This window comes from Ornithorhynchus anatinus, chromosome 7, assembly GCF_004115215.2.
Source record: "Ornithorhynchus anatinus isolate Pmale09 chromosome 7, mOrnAna1.pri.v4, whole genome shotgun sequence".
Taxonomy (NCBI): domain Eukaryota; kingdom Metazoa; phylum Chordata; class Mammalia; order Monotremata; family Ornithorhynchidae; genus Ornithorhynchus; species Ornithorhynchus anatinus.
Genome location: NC_041734.1, coordinates 82,593,495 through 82,614,299, shown reverse-complemented (window position 1 = coordinate 82,614,299; position 20,805 = coordinate 82,593,495). Strand labels below are relative to the sequence as shown.

Genomic DNA, 20,805 nt, shown 5'->3' with positions numbered 1-20,805 from the left:
TCTGCCTTTTCCTTGTTCTCTCTGGCTTCCACTTCCTAAAAATGATTGTTGTCTGTCTCCCCCAAGATTGCAATCTCCTCAAGGGCACTGAATGTGTGTCTTGCAACTGTTGCATTTTCCCAGACACTTAATACAATGTCTAGCCCAATAGTTGCTCCAGAAGAATCACAAAAAGTCACAATCCATTGGCAGACTGGCCACACTTTGTAAGGAGAAGACACCCTCGCAGCTAACCCTGATGGTGTTCAAAGGCCCAAATGTTTATTGGAAACATTAAACAGGAGGAGTAGCGTGGCCTGATGAAAAGAGCCCGGGGTGGGTAGTCAGAGGACCTGGGTTCTAATCCCAGCTCTGCCCCTCGTCTGCTGTATGACCTTGGGTAAGTTTTCCTCATCTCCCACTCCCTTCTGTGTCACCCTGATTTGCTGCTTTTGTTCTCCCCACCCCCCCAGCCCCAAAGCACTTATGTGTGTATCTGTAATTTTATTTATCCCTTTGCACTTCCCTGCTCCTAGCCCCAAAGCACTTATGTAAAAGTATGTACATATGTATGTACTTATGTATGTATTTATGTAAAAGCAAAAACTCCTCACTCTTGGCTTCAAAGCTGTCCATCACCTTGCCCCCTCCTACCTCACCTCCCTTCTCTCCTTCTCCAGCCCAGCCCACACACTCTGCTCCTCCGGTGCCACTAACCTCCTCACTGGACCTCGTTCTCTCCTGTCCCACCGTCGACCCCTGGTCCACGTCCTATCTCTGGCCTGGGCCACCCTCCCTCCTCAAATCCGCCAAACAATCACTCTTCTCCCCTTCAAAGCCCTACTGAGAGCTCACCTCCTCCAGGAGACCTTCCCAGACTAAGTCCCCCTTTTCCTCTGATCCTCCTCCCCTCCCCATCACCCCGACTCCCTTCCTCTGCTCTACCCCTCTCCCTGCAGAGCAGCATTTGTGTATATATGCACAGTTATTATTCTAATTACTTTATTAATAATACATTTATATCTATAATTCTATTTATTTATATTGATGCTATTGATGCCTGTTTACTTGTTTTGATGTCTGTCTCCCCCCTTCCAGACTGTGAGCCCGGTGTTGGGTAGGGATTGTCACTGTTACTGAATTGTACTTTCCAAGTACTTAGTATAGTGCTCTGCAGGGAGCACTCAATAAATATGATTGAATGAATGAATGTACATATCTGTAATTTTATTTATTTATTTATCAGTAAGCACTCAATAAATATGATTGAATGAATTAATGTACATATCTGTAATTTTATTTATTTGTTTTGATGTCTATCTCCCCAACTCTAAACTGTGAGCTCATGGTGGGCAGGGAATGTCACTGTTTATTGTTGCATTGTACTTTCCCAAGCGCTTAGTACAGTGCTCTGCACACAGTAAGCACTCACTATATACAACTGAATGAATGAATGAACGTAATTTCTCTGTGTCTCCATTACGTCATATGAAGCAGTGTGGCTCAGTGGAAAGAGCCTGGGCTTCAGAGTCAGAGGTCATGGGTTCGACTCCTGGCTCTGCCACTTGTCAGCTGTGTGACTGTGGGCAAGTCACTTCATTTCTCTGTGCCTCAGTTAACTCATCTGTAAAATGGGGATTAACTGTGAGCCTCACGGGGGACAACCTGATTACCCTGTATCTACCCCAGTGCTTAGAACAGTGCTCTGCACATAGTAAGCGCTTAACAAATACCAACATTATTATTATTATGATGAAGGTACATCTCTTCCAAGAGGCCTTCCCTGACTAAGACCTCTTCTCTTCTCCCACTCCCTTCTACGTCGCCCTAACTTGCTCCCTTCATTCATCCTCCCTCTCATTCCCACACCACATATGTATATACCTAGAATTTATTTATTTATATTAATGTCCGTCTCCCCCTCTAGACTGTAAGCTCTATGTGGGCAGGGAATGTGTCCGTTTGTTGTTGCATTGTACTCTCCCAAGCTCTTAGTACAGTGTTTTCATAATAATAATATTGATTGTGGTACTTGTTAAGCACTACTATATACCACGCACTGTTCTAAACGATGGGGTAGATACAAGTTAGTCAGGTTGGACACAGTCCCTGTCCCATAAAGGGTTCACACTCTTAATCCCCATTTTACAGAGGAGGTAACTGAGGCCCAGAGATGTGAAGTGCCTTGCCCAAGGTCACCCAGCAGACTTGTGGCAGCGTTGGGATTAGAACCCGTGACTTTCTGACTTCCAGGCCCGGGTCCTAGCCACTACGCCATGCTGCTTTGCACACACTAAGCACTCAATAAATACTATCCTGGAGGCCTTCCCAGACTGAGCCCCCCCTTTCCCTTTGCTCCCCCTCATTCCCTCCCCCGCCACCTTCTGCTGTTCCCCCTTCCACTCAGCACTGTGCTCATTTGTATATATTATTTATTACCCTATTTATTTTGTTAATGAGGTGTATATCTCCTTGACTCTATTTCTCTTGATGTTGTCTTTTGCTTTGATGTCTGTCTCTATTATTTATTATTATTATTCTCTGGGCCTCAGTTCCCTCATCTGGAAAATGGGGATGAGCCCTATGTGGGACACCCCGATTACCGTGTATCTACCCCAGCGCTTAGAACAGAGCTCTGCACATAGTAAGCGCTTAACAAATACCAACATTATTGTTATTATTAGTGGCAAGAGCCCGGGCTTGGGATTCAGAGGGTGTGGGTTCGAATGCCGGCTCTGCCACTTGTCAGCTGCGTGACTGTGGGCAAGTCACTTAACTTCTCCGTGCCTCAGTTACCTCATCTGTAAAATGGGGATTAAGACTGGGAGCCCCAAGTGGGACAACCTGATTCCCCTGTGTCTACCCCAGCGCTTAGGACAGTGCTCTGCACATAGTAAGCGCTTAACAAATACCAACATTACATTACATTACACCATTCTAAGCGCCAGAGGAGATACAGGGTAATCAGGTTGTCCCACGTGAGGCTCACAGTCTTCATCCCCATTTGACAGATGAGGGAACTGAGGCACCGAGAAGTCAAGTTAATTGCCCAAAGTCACAGAGTTGAAAGGTGGTGGAGCCGCGATTAGAACCCATGACCTCTGACTCCTAAAGCCCGGCTCTTTCCACTGAGCCCCGAATGAATGAATCTGTGAAATAGACTGTAAGCCCGTCAAAGGGCAGGGACTGTCTCTATCTGTTACCGATTTGTACATTCCAAGCGCTTAGTACAGTGTTCTGCACATAGTAAGCGGTCAATAAATACGAATGAATGAATGAATGAATGAATGAATGAATGAATGAATGAATGAATGAATGAATGAATGAAATAGAGATTAAGGTTTTGAGTCCCATGTGGGACACGGACTGTGTCCAACCTGATTGGCTCGTATCTCCCCTAGCGCTCAGTACAGAGCCTGGCACAGAGAAGCAGCGTGGCTCAGTGCAAAGAGCACGGGCTTGGGAGTCAGAGGTCATGAGTTCGAATCCCAGCTCTGCCAGTTGTCAGCTGTGTGACTGTGGGCAAGTCACTTCACTTCTCTGGGCCTCAGTGACCTCATCTGTCAAATGGGGATTAACGGTGAGCCTCCCGTGGGACAACCTGATGACCCTGTATCTCTCCCAGCGCTTAGAACAGTGCTCGGCACATAGGAAGCGCTTAACAAATGCCAACATTAGTAAACGCTTAACAAATAGCAGAAAAGAAAAAAAAGGGGGAAGGCAGGTGTGGTTCTACCCAGATACCGTCAGCTCGGCGCTATTCTCCCGAGGGACCGGCAGGGGGCGCAGGACGCGGAAGACGCCTCGCTGAGGTCGGCTTGGCGGCGATGCTTGCATCGGCCACAAGGGGGCGCGGCGGCGGGGGGAGAGCCCGGGGGAAAAGCGGGGGGAGGGGAAGGGAACGGCCGCAGCGCCGCCTCTTTTCCTTCCGGAGCCAGCCGGACGGCGCATGTGCAGCGTGGCTCAGTGGCAAGAGCCTGGGCTGGGGAGTCACAGCTCACGGGTTCGAATCCCGCCTCTGCCACTTGTCAGCTGTGTGACTGCGGGCAAGTCCCTTCCCTGCTCTGTGCCTCAGTGACCTCACCTCTTAAATGGGGATGAAGACGGTGAGCCTCATGTGGGACACCCCGATGACCCTCTATCTCCCCCAGCGCTTAGAAGAGTGCTCTGCACATAGTAAGCGCTTAACAATTGTTGCTTTAATTTGTTTTAATTGTTCTATTGTTTTAATGAGATGCTCTTCCCCTCGATTCTCTTTATTGCCATTGTTCTCGTCTGTCCGTCTCCCCCGATTAGACTGTGCGCCCGTCAAAGGGCAGGGACTGTCTCTGTTACTGATTTGTCCATTCCAAGCGCTTAGTACAGTGCTCTAAACATAGTAAGCGCTCAATAAATTCTATTGAATGAATGAATGAACAAATACCAACATTATTATTATTGTTAGTGGCAAAAGCCTGGGTTTGGGAGTCAGAGGTTGTGGGTTCGAATCCCGACTCTGCCACGTCAGCTGGGGGACGGGGGCAAGTCACTTCATTTATTCAATAGTATTTATTGAGCGCCTACTATGTGCAGAGGACTATACTAAGCGCTTGGAATGGACAATCCCTGCCCATTGACGGGCTTACTTCACTTCTCTGTGCCTCAGTGACCTCATCTGTCAAATGGGGATGAAGATTGTGAACCTCACGTGGGACCATCTGATGACCCTGTGTCTCCCCCAGCGCTTAGAACAGTGCTCTGCACATAGAAAGCGCTTAACAAATATCAACATTATTATTAGTAGTAGTAGTGGCAAGAGCCCAGGCTTGGGAGTCAGAGGTCATGGGTTCGAATCCCGTCTCTGCCACCTGTCAGCTGTGTGACTGTGGGCAAGTCACTTCACTTCTCTGTGCCTCAGTTACCTCATCTGTAAAATGGGGATTCATTGTGAGCCTCACGTGGGACAATCTGATGACCCTGGTATCCACCCAAGCGCTTAGAACAGTGCTCTGCACTGTAAGCGCTTAACAAAAACCAACATTATTATTTATTATTATTATTCTCTGGGCCTCAAGCAGCATGGCTCAGTGGAAAGAGCCTGGGCTTCGGAGTCAGAGGTCATGGGTTTGACTCCCGGCTCTGCCACTTGTCAGCTGGGTGACTGTGGGCGAGTCACTTCACTTCCCTGTGCCTCAGTTACCTCATCTGTAAAATGGGGATTAACTGTGAGCCTCACGTGGGACAACCTGATGATCCTGTATCTACTCCAGTGCTTAGAACAGTGCTCTGCACATAGTAAGCGCTTAACAAATACCAACATTATCATTTGTAAAATGGGGATGAGCCCTATGTGGGACACTCCGATTACTGTGTATCTACCCCAGCGCTTAGAACAGTGCTCTGCACATAATAAGTGCTTAACAAATACCAACACTGTTGTTATTATTAGTGGAAAGAGCCCGGGCTTGGGATTCAGAGGGTGTGGGTTCGAATCCTAGCTCTGCCACTTGTCACTTGGGTGACTGTCGGCAAGTCACTTCACTTCTTTGTGCCTCAGTGACCTCATCTGTAAAATGGGGATGAATAATAATGTTGGTAATGTCGGATGAAGCCTGTGAGCCTCACGTGGGACCACCCGATGACCCTCAATCTCCCCCAGCGCTTAGAACAGTGCTCGGCACATAGTAAGCGCTTAACAGCGCAGAAGCAGCGTGGCTCAGTGGCAAGAGCCCGGGCTTGGGAGTCAGAGGTCATGGGTTCGAAGCCCCCTCTGCCACTTGTCATCTGTGTGACTGTGGGCAAGTTACTTCACTTCTCTGTGCCTCAGTGACCTCATCTGCAAATGGGGATGAAGACGACTGTGAGCCTCACGTGGGACCACCTGATGACCCTGTATCTCCCTCAGCGCTTAGAACAGTGCTCGGCACATAGTGAGTGCTTACCAAATACCAACATTATTATTATCATTAGTGGCAAGAGCCCGGGCTTGGGAGTCAGCGGTCATGGGTTCGAATCCTTGCTCTGCCACTTGTCAACTGTGTGATGGGGGAGCAAGTCACTTCACTTCTCTGGGCCTCATTTCCCTCATCTGTAAAATGGGGATGAGCCCTAGGTGGGACACCCCGACTACCTTGTATCTACTCTGCCACTTGTCAGCTGTGTGACTGTGGGCCAGTCACTAAACTTCTCTGTACCTTAGTTACCTCATCTGTAAAATGGGGATTAACTGTGAGCCTCACGTGGGACAACCTGATGACTCCGTGTCTACCCCAGCGCTTAGAACAGTGCTCGGCCCCTAGTAAGAGCTTAATAAATACCAACATTATTATTGTCACTTCACTTCTCTGTGCCTCAGTGACCTCATCTGTAAAATGGGGATGAATAATAATGTTGGTAATGTTGGAGGAAGGCTGTGAGCCTCACGGGGGACCACCCGATGACCCTGCATCTCCCCCAGCGCTTAGAACGGTGCTGGACACGTCGTAAGCGCTTAACAGACACCGACATTATATAATATTATGATGTGCGCATGTGCGCGGGAGGGACCGGGCGGCGGCGGGAGGGGGAGGAGGTTGGCGGAAGGGCCGCTGGTCCGCACATGCGCGGGAGGGACGGGCGGCGGCGGGAGGGGGATGAGGTTGGAGGAAGGGCCGCTGAGGACCAGCTCTGCGCCTGCGCGGCCCGGAGGGGGTGAGCCCGCCACACACACACACGTGCACACACACACACGTGCACACCCAGAGACGACACGTGACCCGGTTGGTCCTGGAGGGAAGGAGGCGGAAGTGAGGGCCGAAGACCAGGCCGAGGCGGGGGACAGGACAGGACAGGACAGGACAGGACAGGACCGGGTCGAGGCCATGGCGGCCCCCGCGCAGGCCAACCGGGCCCGGGAGGAGCTGAACTGCCGGGTAAGCGCGGGTCGGGGGTCATCATTCATTCAACAGTACTTAAACATTCAACCCTACTTAAAACTCACCTCCTCCAAGAGGCCTTCCCAGACTGAGCTCCCCCTTTTTCCCTCTGCTCCCTCTCCCGCCCCCCTTCACCTCTCCTTAGCTAAACCCTCTTCTCCCCCCATTTCCCTCTGCTCCTCCCCCTCTCCCTTCCCCTCCCCTCAGCACTATACTCGTCTGCTCGACTGTATCTATTTACATCACCCTATTTATTTTGTTAATGAGATGTCCATCACCCTGATCCTGTTTATTTGCTATTGTTTTATGAGATGTGCTTCCCCTCGACTCTATTTATTGCCATCGTTCTCGTCTGCCCGTCTCCCCCGATTAGACCGTAACCCCGTCAAAGGGCAGGGACTGTCTCTATCTGTTCCCGATCTGTCCATTCCAAGCGCTTAGTCCAGTGCTCTGCACAGAGTAAGTGCTCAATAAATACTATTGAATGAATGAATAAACAGTGTTTAATAATGTTGGTATTTAAGCGCTTACTAAACACTGTTCCAAGCGCTGGGGGAGATCCAGGGTGATGAGATTGTCCCACGTGAGGCTCCCAGTCTTCATCCCCATTTTCCAGATGAGGTCACTGAGGCCCAGAGCAGTGAAGTGACTTGCTCACAGTCTCACAGCTGACAGAGACGCAGCGTGGCTCCGTGGAAAGAGCCCGGGCTTGGGAGTCTGAGGTCATGGGTTCGAATCCCAGCTCCGTCACTTGTCAGCTGGGTGACCTTGGGCAAGTCACTTCACTTCTCTGTGCCTCAGTTCCCTCATCTGTAAAATGGGGATGAAGTCTGTGAGCCCTAGGTGGGACAACCTGATTGCCTTGTATCTCCCCCAGCGCTTAGAACAGTGCTCAGCACATAGTAAGCACTTAACAAATACCAACATTATAAATGGCAGAGCCGGGAGTCAAACTCATGACCTCTGACTCCCAAGCCCAGGCTCTTTCCACTGAGCCAGGCTGCATTTATTGAGCGCTTCCTCTGTGCAGAGCACTGGACTGAGCGCTTGCAATATACAGTTCAGCAGCAGATCGAGCCTATCCCCGCCCGGTCACCTAGAGAAGCAGCGTGGCTCCGTGGAAAGAGCGCGGGCTTTGGAGTCAGAGGTCATGGGTTCGAATCCCAGCTCGACCACTTGTCAGCTGTGAGACTTTGGGCAAGTCACTTCACTTCTCGGTGCCTCAGTTACAACATCTGTAAAATGGGGATGAAGACTGTGAGCCCCAAGTGGGACAACCTGATTCTCCTGTGTCTACCCCAGTGCTTAGAACAGTGCTCGGCACATAGTAAGTGCTTAACAAATACTAACATTATTATTATTATTATTACCTCGGCCGAGGTGCTTCACTTCATGCATTCATTCATTCACTGAGAAGCAGCGGGGCTCGGTGGACAGAGGCCAGGCTGTGGAGGCAGAGGTCATGGGTTCGAATGCCGGCTCTGCCACTTGTCAGCTGGGAGACTGGGGGCAAGTCACTTCACTTCTCTGGGCCTCTGTTCCCTTATCTGGAAAATGGGGATGAAGACTGTGAGCCTCACGTGGGACAACCTGATGACCCTGGATCTACCCCAGCGCTTAGAACAGTGCTCTGCACATAGTAAGCGCTTAACAAGTACCAACATTATTATTATTAACAAATAACACCGCAATTATTACTTTATTTTCTCCGGGCCTCAGTTCCCTCATCTGGAAAATGGGGATTAAGACTGAGCTCCACGTACGACAACCTGATTACTTTATATCTACCCCAGCACATAGAACAGTGCTTGGAACATAGTAAGTGCTTAATAAATACCATCCTTATTATTTCATTTATTCACCTCTCTGGGCCTCAGTTCCCTCATCTGTAAAATGGGGATTAAGACTGCGAGCCTCATGTGGGACAGAGACAGACCCTCATGTGGGTGTCCGACCCACTTAGCTTGTATCCAGCCCAGTGCTTGGAACAGTACCTGGCACATAGTAAGCATTTAACAAATGCCATAATTATTATTATTATCGACCCTCAAATGAGACCACCCTCCCCGCCAACCCTCACCCCGACTTGCTAATGAGACCCCCTCCCCCACCAAGCCTTCCCACTGACCCTCTACCCCCAAACTTTAATAATAAGATATTTGTTAAGTTTTACTATGTGCCAGGCAATGTGCTAAGCACTGGAGTGGGTACAAGAAAATCGTGTTGGACACAGTCCTCGTCCCATATGGGGCTCACAGTCTCAATACCCATTTTACAGATGAGGAAACTGAGGCCCAGAAAAGTGAAGTGTAGTAGGGATTGTTTCTGTTGCTGAATTGAGGAAACTGAGGCCCAGAGAAGTGAGGTTGAGTAGGGATTGTCTCTGTTGCCGAATTGTACTTTCCAAGTGCTTAGTACACTGCTCTGCACACAATAAGCACTCAATAAATACATTGAATGAATTAAGGGACTTGACCAAGGTCACGCAGCAGATAATAATAATAATGTTGGTTTTTGTTATGCACTTACTATGTGCAGAGCACTGTTCTAAGCGCTGGGGTAGATACAGGGTAATCAGGATGTCCCATGTGAGGCGCACAGTTAATCCCCATTTTACAAATGAGGTAACTGAGGCACAGAGAAGTTAAGTGACTTGGGGCAGAGACAGGATTAGAACCTATGACCTCCTGACTTGCTGGACCTGTCCTTCTCCCCCGATTAGACTGTAAGCCCGTCAAAGGGCAGAGACTGTCTCTGTTACCGATTTGTACATTCCAAGTGCTTAGTACAGTGCTCTGCACATAGTAAGCACTCAATCAGTACTGTTGAATGAATGAATGGACCATGCTCTGTGGTCATGCTCATGGTAGAGAAGCAGAAATGAGACTCCTCCGCCCCCCCACAGAGTCCACCCTGCTGACCCTCCACTCCTGACCCTCTGGGATTTCCCTCTCCCAATGAACCCTCCCCACTGACCCCAGCACTACTGACCCACAAGTGAGACCCCAGTCCCCCACTGGGCCCTCCCCACCGACCCTCAAATGAGACAACCCCACCCCTGTTTCCTTTGGTTTGAGTCGCCGGACCCGAAGAATCTCGCCTCCCGGCCGGGGCGGACAGAGCCCGGTGGGCTGCTCTCCACCCCAACCTGACCCATCTCTCCATCTTTCGCTTTTTGTCAGATTAAGGAGCAGAAAATTGTGGTGGACGAACTCTCCAACCTGAAGAAGACCAGAGTGAGTAGTGGGATGAAAACAGGTCCCCACGAAGGAGCCCGCGTTCCCACCTCCCCGTACTCCTCGGGACCCGGGACACTACCCAGCCTGGGTTCAAGTGCGAATGGATGGCGATCGGTGGGTGGCGTCGGGACCCGGGACAGCAAGGTGTTCCGCCAGGGGTGTCCGCCTTGGGCAGGGCTCTGGACCCATGCTGGGATCGGACAGCAGCGGAAGCCCAGGACAGCCCAGGGCCTGCCCACGGGGAGCAGGAAACATAACGGAGAGGGGCGTCACTCACCCTGACGTTGCTCAGCACGGTTTTGTGGGCCGTGCTGGGTGTGCATTCATTCATTCATTCAGTAGTATTTATTGAGCGCTTACTATGTGCAGAGCACTCTACTAAGCTCTTGGAATGTACAGTTTGGCAACAGGTTGTGTGGCCGGAGCAGGGAAACTGCCTCAGGGAGAGGAACCCGGTGCTGCAGGCAGCCTGCTTCTCCCCCTGCCCCTCTCCCTTCCCATGCCCCTGCCCTGCTGCTGCCAATGGTGGGCCCGGAGTGCCAGTCAACCAGTGGCATTTATTGAGCACTTACCGCATGTGGAGCCACTGAACTGGGAAGCAGAGTGGCCTAGTGGAAAGCACCGGCCTGGGAAGCAGAGGACCTGGGTTCTCATCCCGGCTCCCCTCCTTGTCTGCTGGGTGACCTTGGGCAAGTCACTTCACTTCTTTGTGCCTGTAATAGGGGATTAAGAATGTGAGCTCTATGTGAGACAGGGACTGTGTCGAACCTGATGAACTTGTATCTCCCCCAGCACTTAGAATAGTGCTTGACACATCGTAAGCACCTAACGAATACCTTAATCGTTAGTATTATTATTGCCTCGGGGGCACTGCAGGCTGTGACTGGGTCTCAAGCCGCCGGCGCCAATCGTGAAGTCCTTTAATTTGAAGTCGATCCCCGCCCCCAGGTCATTTTACAGTGGCTGATCCTAAATTCTTTGTCTTTGCAGAAAGTGTACAAGCAGCAGCCCAACAGCAACATCTTCTTCCTGGCCGACCGCGTGGAGATGCTGTCAGAGAGCAAAAGTGAGGTGTCTGGGGGCTTTCTGGTCCGGTCCAGCAAGGGGTCGGTGCCGGGGGAGGGGCCCATAGGAGATGCGCTCGATTGGTCTTTTGGGGGGTCGTAGCAGCCGCCCCACCCCCTTCGGCCGGGTTCCTGCCATTTAAAAACAGACTTAAGAGCCCTTATTTCCTTTTCTCCCATTCAGTCAATCGTATTTATCGAGCACTTACTGTGTCCAGAGCACAGTACTAAGTGCTTGGGAGAGGACAGTGTAACAGACACATTCTCTGCCCACATTGAACTTACACTCCCTCTGCGTCACCCTTGCACTTGAATTTGCACACTTCATTCACCCCATCCTCCACCCCACAATACTGTGCCCAGATCCATAGTTTATATTAATGTCTGTCTTCCCGCAGCCTAATGGATAGAGCCCGGGCCCGGGAGTCAGAGGACTTGGGGTCTAATAGTGGCTCTGTCACTTGATTCCTGTGACACCATAAGCAGGCCACTTCAGTTCTCTTTGCCTCAGTTCCCTCATCTGTGAAGTCGAGATGAAGAAACTGTGAGCCCCATGTGGGACGTGGACTGTGTCCAACCTGATTAGCTTTTATCTACCCCAGCGCTTAATACAGTACTTGGCACGTAGTAAACGCTTAAGAAATATGACCGTTATTAGACTGCAAGCTCACTGTGCGCAGGGACCGTGTCTACCAACTCTGTTAGATTATAGTCTCCCAGATGCTTAGTGCAGTTTTCCGCACATTGTAAATGCTCAGTAAATGCCACTGGGGAGTCGGTCTCCCTCCTGGGTCTGTCCTCAGCTGCTTCCACCCAGCCAATATGCCAGGTGGCTCTCTAGGAACATCCAGATCAGGATGTCATTGTTGGCTTGAATTATTTTTCCAAAGTCCAGATAAAAACTGGAGTGAGGGCAAGATAATCAGGTCAGGCAGGAGTTAGGCCCTGGTCCTCCCAAGGCTCACGGTCTAAAGGAGAGAGAGCAGAGCTCTTATCCCCATTGTACAGATGAGGAGACTGGGGCCCAGAGAGGTTCAGGGACTTGGTCAAAGTGGCAGATCTGGGATGAGAATCCGGCCTCCTGTGGCCCAGCCCCTCATTCTCTCTCCAGTAGGCCACGCTACTTCCAAAATTTGACCCGGCCTTGACAGTGGTCAAAGTCGAATTGTTTTGGAGACAGTGAAATTCCACTGGGTTTTATCTGGGGGGGGGAAGGGTCGTGTTCAACCTTCTTTGTAAACAAAATCATTCAGTGGGATAGGAATCCAGCTAGATGTGGTCAAACCCTGCCAATCCATCTCAGATATGAGGATCGAGGGTAAGCAAAAATATTGATTTTTATCCTAAGTGCGGAGCAGGGATGGAGCTGCGAGGTTGGGTTTGCCCCGCAACCCGGAGTCTCCCCTGGCCTGCTCCAAAGAGACCTTGGGCTGTGAGCCTGTCATTGGGCAGGGCTTGTCTCTTAACGAGAAGCAGCGTGGCTCAGTGGAAAGAGCATGGGCTTTGGAGTCAGGGCTCATGAGTTCGAATCCCAGCTCTGCCACTTGTCGGCTGTGTGACTGTGGGCAAGTCACTTAACTTCTCTGTGCCTCAGTTCCCTCATCTGTAAAATGGGGATTAAGACTGTGAGCCCCACGTGGGACAACCTGATTCCCCATGTCTACCCCAGCGCTTAGAACAGTGCTCGGCACATAGTAAGCGCTTAACAAATACCAACAAATACCAACATTATTAATAATAATAATAATGTTGGTATTTGTTAAGCGCTTACTATGTGCAGAGCACTGTTCTAAGCGCTGGGGTAGACACAGGGGAATCGGGTTGTCCCACGTGGGGCTCACAGTCAGACTTGCCCACAGTCACACAGCCGACAAGTGGCAGTGCTGGGATTCGAACTCATGAGCCCTGACTCCAAAGCCCGTGCTCTTTCCACTGAGCCACGCTGCTTCCCCAATTATCTTATCTCTTGCCGAATTGTACATTCCAAGCGTTTAGTGCAGTTCTCTGCACATAGTAAGCGCTCAATAAATACTGTTGAATGAATGAATAAAGTCACTTTACCTCTCCAGGCCTCAGTTTCTCACCCTGAAATGGAGCCGAGAACATTTGCGAGTCCCAGGTAGACAGGGACCGAGCCCCATCTCATAATCTTGTCCCTACTGCAGGGTTTAATCCATAGCAGGTGCTTGTTATACTATTAATAATAATAACAGGATTCATTAGGCGCTTACTGCATGCCAGACACTGTACCAAGCACTGCAGTGGATGCAAGCAAATTGGGTTGGGCAGTCCCTATCCCCATTTTTACAGATTAGGTAACTGAGGCCCTGAGAAATGAAGTGACTTGCCCAAGGTCACACAGCAGTCACATAGCAGAGTCGGGATTAGAACCAGGTCCTTTTGACTGCCAGGCCTGGGCTCTCTCCACTAGGCCATACTGCTTCACTTCCACTGTAACCAAACCCCCCTGACCAGGTGTAATACAGAAGGTTTTCCTGTCTCCATCCTCGCAGACACATTAGACGAACTGAAAAAGACGCATCAGGAAATGGATTCCTTGGAGAAGACCAAGGCCAAGAAGTAGCCCGTGGCCTTCGGCCGGCGCGATGTGCGGCATCTGCTGTTCCGTCAGCTTCTCGGGGGGGCAGGCTGGGGACCCCGGCCCGGGGGAGGATCTGCTTGGCAATCTGGCACGGCGGGGACCCGGCCCTGCCGGGCAGCTGACCAGAGCAGCCGGGCGCCACCGCTGCGAGTTTGCTGGGTTTGTCTTGCCCCTCCGAGGGCCCCCGACTCCCCAGCCTCTGGCCGACGGGTCCAACAACGTGCTGCTCTGGAACGGGGAGGTGTTTGGTGGGCTAGACGTGGCAGCCGCAGACAACGACACCCGGCTGGTGTCGGAGCGCCTGTCGACGGCGGCCGGCGAGGCGGACGTCCTGGCCCTCTTGTCCTCCATCCGGGGCCCGTGGGCCTTCATCTACTACCAGGGCCCGCGCCGCTGCCTGTGGTTTGGCCGTGACTTCTTCGGGCGGCGGAGCTTGCTGTGGCACTTCGGGGAGGACCGAGACTTCCGCCTCGCATCCATCGGAGAGTCGACCGGACAGTGGAGGGAAGTCCCGGCCGCGGGGATCTTCAAGGTCGACCTCGAGGCCTGGACCGCCGCCGGCCACGCCGTCCTGCAGGTGTACCCTTGGCGGTTCCCCGCCGGGGCAGGGACGGGGGAGGAGACCCCGGTAGGGGTGGCGGAGGGCTTGCCGCCCTTTGTGTCCGCCCAGGTGAATGAGATTGGGCCGAGCCTCTGGGCACCCATCGTTCCGCTGAACCGGGAGCTGCCGCCTGCCGGCGCCGGCCCTCGGGGTCCGGGCACCTCCGGGGCTCCGGCCCGGGTGGATGAGCTCCTTGGCCCGCTCCTGGCACCCAAACGCACCAAGGAGCTGGTCCACCAGCTGATCGCCGTGCTGGGCGAGGCCGTCCGGAAGCGAGTTCTGTGTTTGCCGCGGGGTGACGGCGGCGGCCTCCCTCGGGGCCTAGGCCGGCCTGCCCACGTGGCCATCCTGTTCTCCGGCGGGGTCGATTCCATGGTCATCGCGGCCCTGGCCGACCGCCACCTCCCCGCAGGGGAGCCCATCGATCTCCTCAATGTGGCATTTCCGGCCCGAGCCCGCCCCCCACCCCCGGGTCCCGCTGGAAGACACGGCCAGCAGAAACCGGGCGGCGGGGGCGAGAGCGGGCCGGCGCCGGACCGGCTGACCAGCCGGGCTGGGCTCAGGGAGCTGGAGGGAATCAGCCCCTCGCGCCCCTGGAAATTGGTGGAGATCGACGTCGGGCTGGAGGAGCTGCAGAGCGCAAGGCGCCAGCGGATCGGCCGGCTGATCCGGCCCTCGGACACCGTCCTGGACGACAGCATCGGCTGCGCCGTCTGGTTCGCGGCCCGGGGAGCCGGGCGGGTGTCGGCCCAGGGTGGGGCAGAGCCCTACCAGAGCTCCGCAAAGGTACGGGGGAGTGGCCCGCGCGGGCCGATCGGTCGATCGATGCTGTTTACTGAGCACTCACTGTGTGCGGAGCACCAGACTCAGCTCTTGGGTGAGTCTGGCAGAGGAAGTAGATCCATCTCTGCCCTCGAGGAACTCCCAGTCTGGGCGAAGCGGAGGCTGATCGCATGGGCGGGATACGCTTCAGACGGGCCTGGGGCCCAGGCGGCTAGGATTCTCGGGCGGTTCCGTCTCCTTTTTTAACCGATGGTTAAGGAGTAATGAACCGATCTCCCGCTGGATGCCCTGTGCTCAGTGGGTGGGGAAGGACAGCGAGCGGCCGGCGCATCCCCTACCCCCAGGCAACTTCCACCCTGGCTGCAGTCACAGACAAATGTTTGGCAACAGAGGAAACAGCAGACCACGGATTGAGTGTGGGTGGAATTAAAAGCACACAAACAAGTGTCAGCTCCTTGCAGGCAGGGAACGCAGCTCCCAACTCTGTTATATTGGACTCTTCCAAACAGGTCAGCGCTCTACTCACAGTCAGTGGTCAGTCAATGCCCACCTATATATTATCTATTATAGAGAAGCAGTGTAGCTCAGTGGAAAGAGCACAGGCTTGGGAGTCAGAGGTCGTGGGTTCTAATCCCGACTCTGCCACTTATCAGCTGTGTGACTTTGGGCAAGTCACTTAACATCTCTGTGCCTCAGTTACCTCATCTGGAAAATGGGGATTAAAACGGTGAATTCCACGTGGGACAACCTGATTACCTTGTATCTACCCAGTGCTTACAACAGTGCTTGGCACATAGTAAGTGCTTAACAAATACCAAATTAACAAAAAACAAATACCATTAGAGGAGGTTGAGGGGATTTGGGGTGCCGGGAGCTGGTGGGGGAGAGGCACAGGAGGGAGAAGAGCCGGGGCCTGGTGGGGAAGGGGCTGGGGGATCTGAGAGAGGCGTCGAGAGCGAGTCGGGAGGTAGCTGCGGTCCTTTAGGCAGACAGCTGCGCCCAGTTCACTTGGCTCCCATGTGTCCATGGGGGAGCCCCTTGAGGGTCAGAGACCCGATCTGATTCTCAAAAGGTATGTTTTTTCAAAAGGTATGTTTTTTACTCAGCGCTCAGTATAGTGCTGTGCACACAGTAGGTGTTCAATAAATTCTGCTGCTTGCTGCTGCACCCCAGCCAGGAATGAGACCACCTTTTTCCCCGGCCATCTTGACCTAGGCCAAAGATTCCATCCAATTCTAATTGATGGAAGATCCATTCATTCATTCAGTAGTATTTATTGAGCACTTACTATGTGCAGAGTACTGTACTAAGCGCTTGGAATGTACAAGTCGGCAACAGATAGAGACAGGGACTGCCCTTTGACGGGCTTACAGTCTAATCGGGGGAGACAGGCAGACGAGAACAATGGCAATAAATAGAGTCAAGGGGAAGAACGTCTCATAAAAACAATGGCAAATAAATAGAATCAGGGTAATGTACATCTCATTAAACAATAAATAGGGTGATGAAGATATATACAGTGGAGCAGACGAATACAATGCTGAGGGGTGGGACTGGAGAGGGGGAGGAGAAGAGGGAAAGGGGGGAGGAGAGGGTTTAGCTGCGGAGGGGTAAAGGGCGGGGTAGAGGGAGCAGAGGGGAAAAGGGGGGAGCTCAGTCTGGGAAGGCCTCGAGCAACAGAGTTGGCAAGTCTTCCCCCACTGCTTTGTTCTCCCACTGGCTCCCTACGCACCTTTGTTCTTGTCTTTTAGCATGGAGATAAAGCTCAAATCAGAGAGTTCCAGGTATTTCGCACAATATATAGTTTCTCGATCCAGTTAGGTTTTAAATAAAATCTTAGGAGTGAATCAAGCCTGGCCTAGTAGTAGGTCTGGGCCTGAGAATCAGAGGAGCTGAGTTCTAATCCCTGCTCTGTCACTTGCCTGCTCTGTGACCTTGGGCAAGTCGCTTCGTTTTTCTGGGCCTCAGTTTCCTCATCTGGAAAATGGGGGTTGACTCCTGTCCTCCTCGGACTGCAAGCCCCAAGTGGGAGAGGACTGCGTCCAACCTGAATAACTTGTGTCTAGCCCGATGGTTTGGGTAGTGTTTGGCACATATTAAGCACTTGACAGGTACCAGAATTTTTATTTTTAATGGTATTCTGTTCAGCACTTACTACGTGCCAGGCACTGTATTGGGGTAGATACAGGCTAATCAGGTTGTACACAGTCCATACCCCACAGTTTTAATTCCCATTACACAGATGAATAATAATAATAATAATGTTGGTATTTGTTAAGCGCTTACTATGTGCCAAGCACTGTTCTAAGCGCTGGGGTAGACATAGGGGAATCAGGTTGTCCCACGTGGGGCTCACAGTCTTAATCCCCATTTTACAGATGAGGGAACTGAGGCACAGAGAAGTTAAGTGACTCGCCCACAGTCACACAGCCGACAAGTGGCAGAGCTGGGATTCGAACTCATGAGCCCTGACTCCAAAGCCCGTGCTCTTTCCACTGAGCCACGCTAGACCCAGAGAAGTGAAGTGACTTTCCCCAGGTCATATAGCAGACCAGTGACAGAGCCGGGATTAGAACCCATATCCTTCTGACTCCCAAATTTGTGAGAAGTAGCATGGCCTACATAAGCAGTGTGGCCTAATGGAAAGTGCATGGGCCTGGGAGTCAGGACTTGGGTTCTAATTACAGTTCTGCCACTTGTCTGCTGTGTGACTTTACTTCTTTGGGCCTCAGTTCCCTCATCTGGGTAATGGGAATTAAGACTGTGAACCCTGTGTCCGACCCGATTATCCTGTATCTACCCCACTGCTGAGCACAGTGCCTGGCACTTAGTAAGCGTGTAACGCTATCATTATTATCACTGATGTTTATCCACTAGGCCCCGCCGCTTCATTATTCCAGGTCTAGTCAGGTTTCATTTTCATATACTGATCACACCCCTCTGGCCAGTCGGCATGACTCCCGCCCGTCTCTGCCGCCCCTGCAGGTGGTTCTCACGGGCATCGGGGCCGACGAGCAGCTGGCGGGCTACAGCCGCCACCGTGCCCGCTTCGAGGCGCACGGCCCGGCAGGGCTGACCGAGGAGCTGGCCATGGAGCTGGGCCGCATCTCTTCGCGGAACCTCGGCCGGGATGACCGCGTCATCGGTGACCACGGCAAGGAAGCCAGGTGATCCCCGAGGGCCGGGGCGCGGGCTTGGTGCGGTGCTGGTCAACCCCAGCCTGGTGGGAGGGGCAGAGGTCTCGCCCTGTTTTATATCACCCGGGGATCAAGAGGAGGCTCTTTTAAAAATTCTTCAAGCGGACTGTAAAGCTACAGGTTGAAAAGCAGCGTGGCTTAGTGGATAGAGCACAGGCTTGGGAGTCAGAAGGATGTGGGTTCTAATCCCCACTCCGCCACACGTCTGCTGTGTGACCTTGAAAGTCACTTCACTTCTCTGTGCCTCGGTTACCTCGTCTGTAAAATGGGGATTGAGACTGTGAGCCCCATTAGGGACGGGGACGGGTTAACTTGTTGCATGGGATCCAGAAGGTCTGTCTTCCCTCCAGGTTCCCGTTCCTCGATGAGGACGTCGTATCCTTCCTCAACTCCCTGCCCGTCTGGGAGAAGGCCGACCTGACCCTCCCCCGCGGGATCGGCGAGAAGCTGCTCCTGAGGCTGGCCGCCCAGGAACTCGGTCTGCCCGGCGCCGCCGTCCTGCCCAAACGGGCCATGCAGTTCGGGACCAGGATCGCCAAGATGGAGAACAGGGGCGAGAAGGCCTCGGACAAGTGCCAGAGGCTACAGGTCTCCCCCTGAGCCTCCCGCTCACCTCCACGCCCAGGGTGGTCCACGGGCTCCTGGCCCTGAGAAAAATAAAGGCCGATTGTTCTTGACTGCTGCCGCTGCTGTGATCGGTGACCTAGCCCAGGGTGGGAGCTCCTCGTGGGCAGGGAGCACGCCGTTTCTCTGCTGGGGACTTGCCCGAGCGCTCAGGACAGTACCCCGCGCCCTGCAGGCCCTCGCTAAATGGAACCACAAGATCACCAAAAATAATTCTCGTGGAAACAGAAGCGGCGTAGCCTAGTGGACAGAGCGCGGGCCTGGGAGTCAGAAGGACCTGAGTTCTAATCCCGGCTTTGCCACCTGCCTGCTGTGGGACCTTAGCTAAGTCACTTAACTTCTCTGGGCCTCGGCTTCCTCACCAGTAAAATGGGGATAAAGACCGTGACTCCTATGTGGGACACAGATTGTGTCCAGTCTGTCTTGTAATAATAATAATAATAATGTTGGTATTTGTTAAGTGCTTACTGTGTGCCGAACACTGTTCTAAGCGCTGGGGTAGATAGAGGGTAATCAGGTTGTCCGACATGAGGCTCACAGTTAATCCTCATTTTACAGATAAGGGAACTGAGGCACAGAGAAGTTAAGTGACTTGCCTACAGTCACACAGCTGACAAGTGGCAGAGCCGGGACTCGAACCCATGACCTCTGATTCCCAAGTCTGGGCTCTTTCCACTGAGCCACGCTGCTTCTCTAATTACCATAAAAAAAGTTGTACTTTAGCCATGTCCTGGATCTTGGTGCCCCATAGGACACTGTCAGTCAAGGGCATGTATCAAGCGCCTTATAAGTGGCAGGTACTGGACTAAACGCTTGGGAGAATAGAACAGAAAGTAAGCGTACATTCCCTGTCCTCGGGGAGCTTGCAGTATAACCTGGGGAGGTCTGCCAGGCCCAAAGCCCAGGGCCAGGGCAGGGGTAGCGGCTGCCGAATTGGGCAGCGTGTCCACGCTGCTAGGGGCGTGCCCCATTAGCCGTGGGAGCGGCTTCATCCAACAGCCCCGCCTGGCGACTCCCGGAGTCCACTCTGAGAAAGCAGCCGAGCGTGCCCGGTTCCTAGATGGAAGCTCTTGCACACTTGATCTGTGAAAATGCAGTCAGGCACCTTCTCTGGTCCCTGGCATGTGGGTGAATGAGGCACAATCACCGGTGGTTGGGTGTGGGGGCAGCTGTGGCCTGTGGCTAGCGGGGCCTGTGCTTGAGTTTGTGGACTGGTGAAGGTTTACCCTAAACTAATAATAATGTGTGGTATTTGTTAAGCACTTACTGTGTGCCGGGCACCATACTAAGCGCAGGCATGGATACAAGGAAATGGAGTTGGACACAGTCCCTGTCCCTCATTGGGCTCACGGCCTTAATCCCCATTTTACAGATGAGGTAACTGAGACCCAGAGAAGTGAAATGACTTACCCAAGGCCACACAGCGAACAAGCGGTGGAGCTGGGATTAGAACCCATGACCTGAATCCCAAACCCCGTGCTCTCTCTGCTAGTCGTGCTCCCTCACCCAGTCCCCCGTGCCCAACCACTTGTCCCTGCAAAACGGCTGGCAGTGAAGCGGGCGTAGCCCGTGTGACCCCAGAACAGAATCTCCCCGAGACCTTATTGATGAGACCCCTCTGTGCTATGCCCACACTCCTCCCCGCCACGCCCGATGCCCTACCAGCCGAAGCAGCATAGCGATAGGGCCCGGGCCTGGGAGTCAGGAGCTCATGGGACCTAATTCCACCTTCACCACTTCTCTGCTGTGTGACCTGGGGGAAGTCACTTCACTGCTCTGGGCCTCAGTTCTCTCATCTGTAAAATGGGGATTGAGACTGTGAA

At 52.7% G+C, this 20,805-nt stretch overlaps 2 protein-coding genes across 2 annotated transcripts; both read left to right on the top strand.

Moving 5' to 3' along the window:
- The first annotated feature begins 6,648 nt into the window (after positions 1 to 6,648).
- ASDURF (ASNSD1 upstream reading frame) lies at positions 6,649 to 13,862 on the top strand. The gene is made up of 4 exons (XM_029069632.2): positions 6,649 to 6,869; positions 10,055 to 10,108; positions 11,102 to 11,177; positions 13,689 to 13,862. Exons 1-4 carry the CDS (start codon positions 6,819 to 6,821, stop codon positions 13,757 to 13,759), a joined length of 252 nt encoding a protein of 83 aa, XP_028925465.1. The 5' UTR covers positions 6,649 to 6,818; the 3' UTR covers positions 13,760 to 13,862.
- On the top strand, positions 13,772 to 19,040 carry ASNSD1 (asparagine synthetase domain containing 1). Its single transcript, XM_029069631.2, has 3 exons — positions 13,772 to 15,164; positions 18,147 to 18,328; positions 18,709 to 19,040. Exons 1-3 carry the CDS (start codon positions 13,782 to 13,784, stop codon positions 18,956 to 18,958), a joined length of 1,815 nt encoding a protein of 604 aa, XP_028925464.1. The 5' UTR covers positions 13,772 to 13,781; the 3' UTR covers positions 18,959 to 19,040.
- Positions 19,041 to 20,805: the final 1,765 nt, after the last annotated feature.

Bases quoted from the DNA above. Each gene is read 5' to 3' on its own strand.
- ASDURF (XM_029069632.2), top strand. From the start codon at position 6,819: ATGGCGGCCCCCGCGCAGGCCAACCGGGCCCGGGAGGAGCTGAACTGC. The intron at 6,870-10,054 runs GTAAGCGCGGGT...GCTTTTTGTCAG, and splicing joins GGGAGGAGCTGAACTGCCGG to ATTAAGGAGCAGAAAATTGT. The intron at 10,109-11,101 runs GTGAGTAGTGGG...TTGTCTTTGCAG, and splicing joins CCAACCTGAAGAAGACCAGA to AAAGTGTACAAGCAGCAGCC.
- ASNSD1 (XM_029069631.2), top strand. From the start codon at position 13,782: ATGTGCGGCATCTGCTGTTCCGTCAGCTTCTCGGGGGGGCAGGCTGGG. The intron at 15,165-18,146 runs GTACGGGGGAGT...CCGCCCCTGCAG, and splicing joins CCTACCAGAGCTCCGCAAAG to GTGGTTCTCACGGGCATCGG. The intron at 18,329-18,708 runs GTGATCCCCGAG...TCTTCCCTCCAG, and splicing joins GACCACGGCAAGGAAGCCAG to GTTCCCGTTCCTCGATGAGG.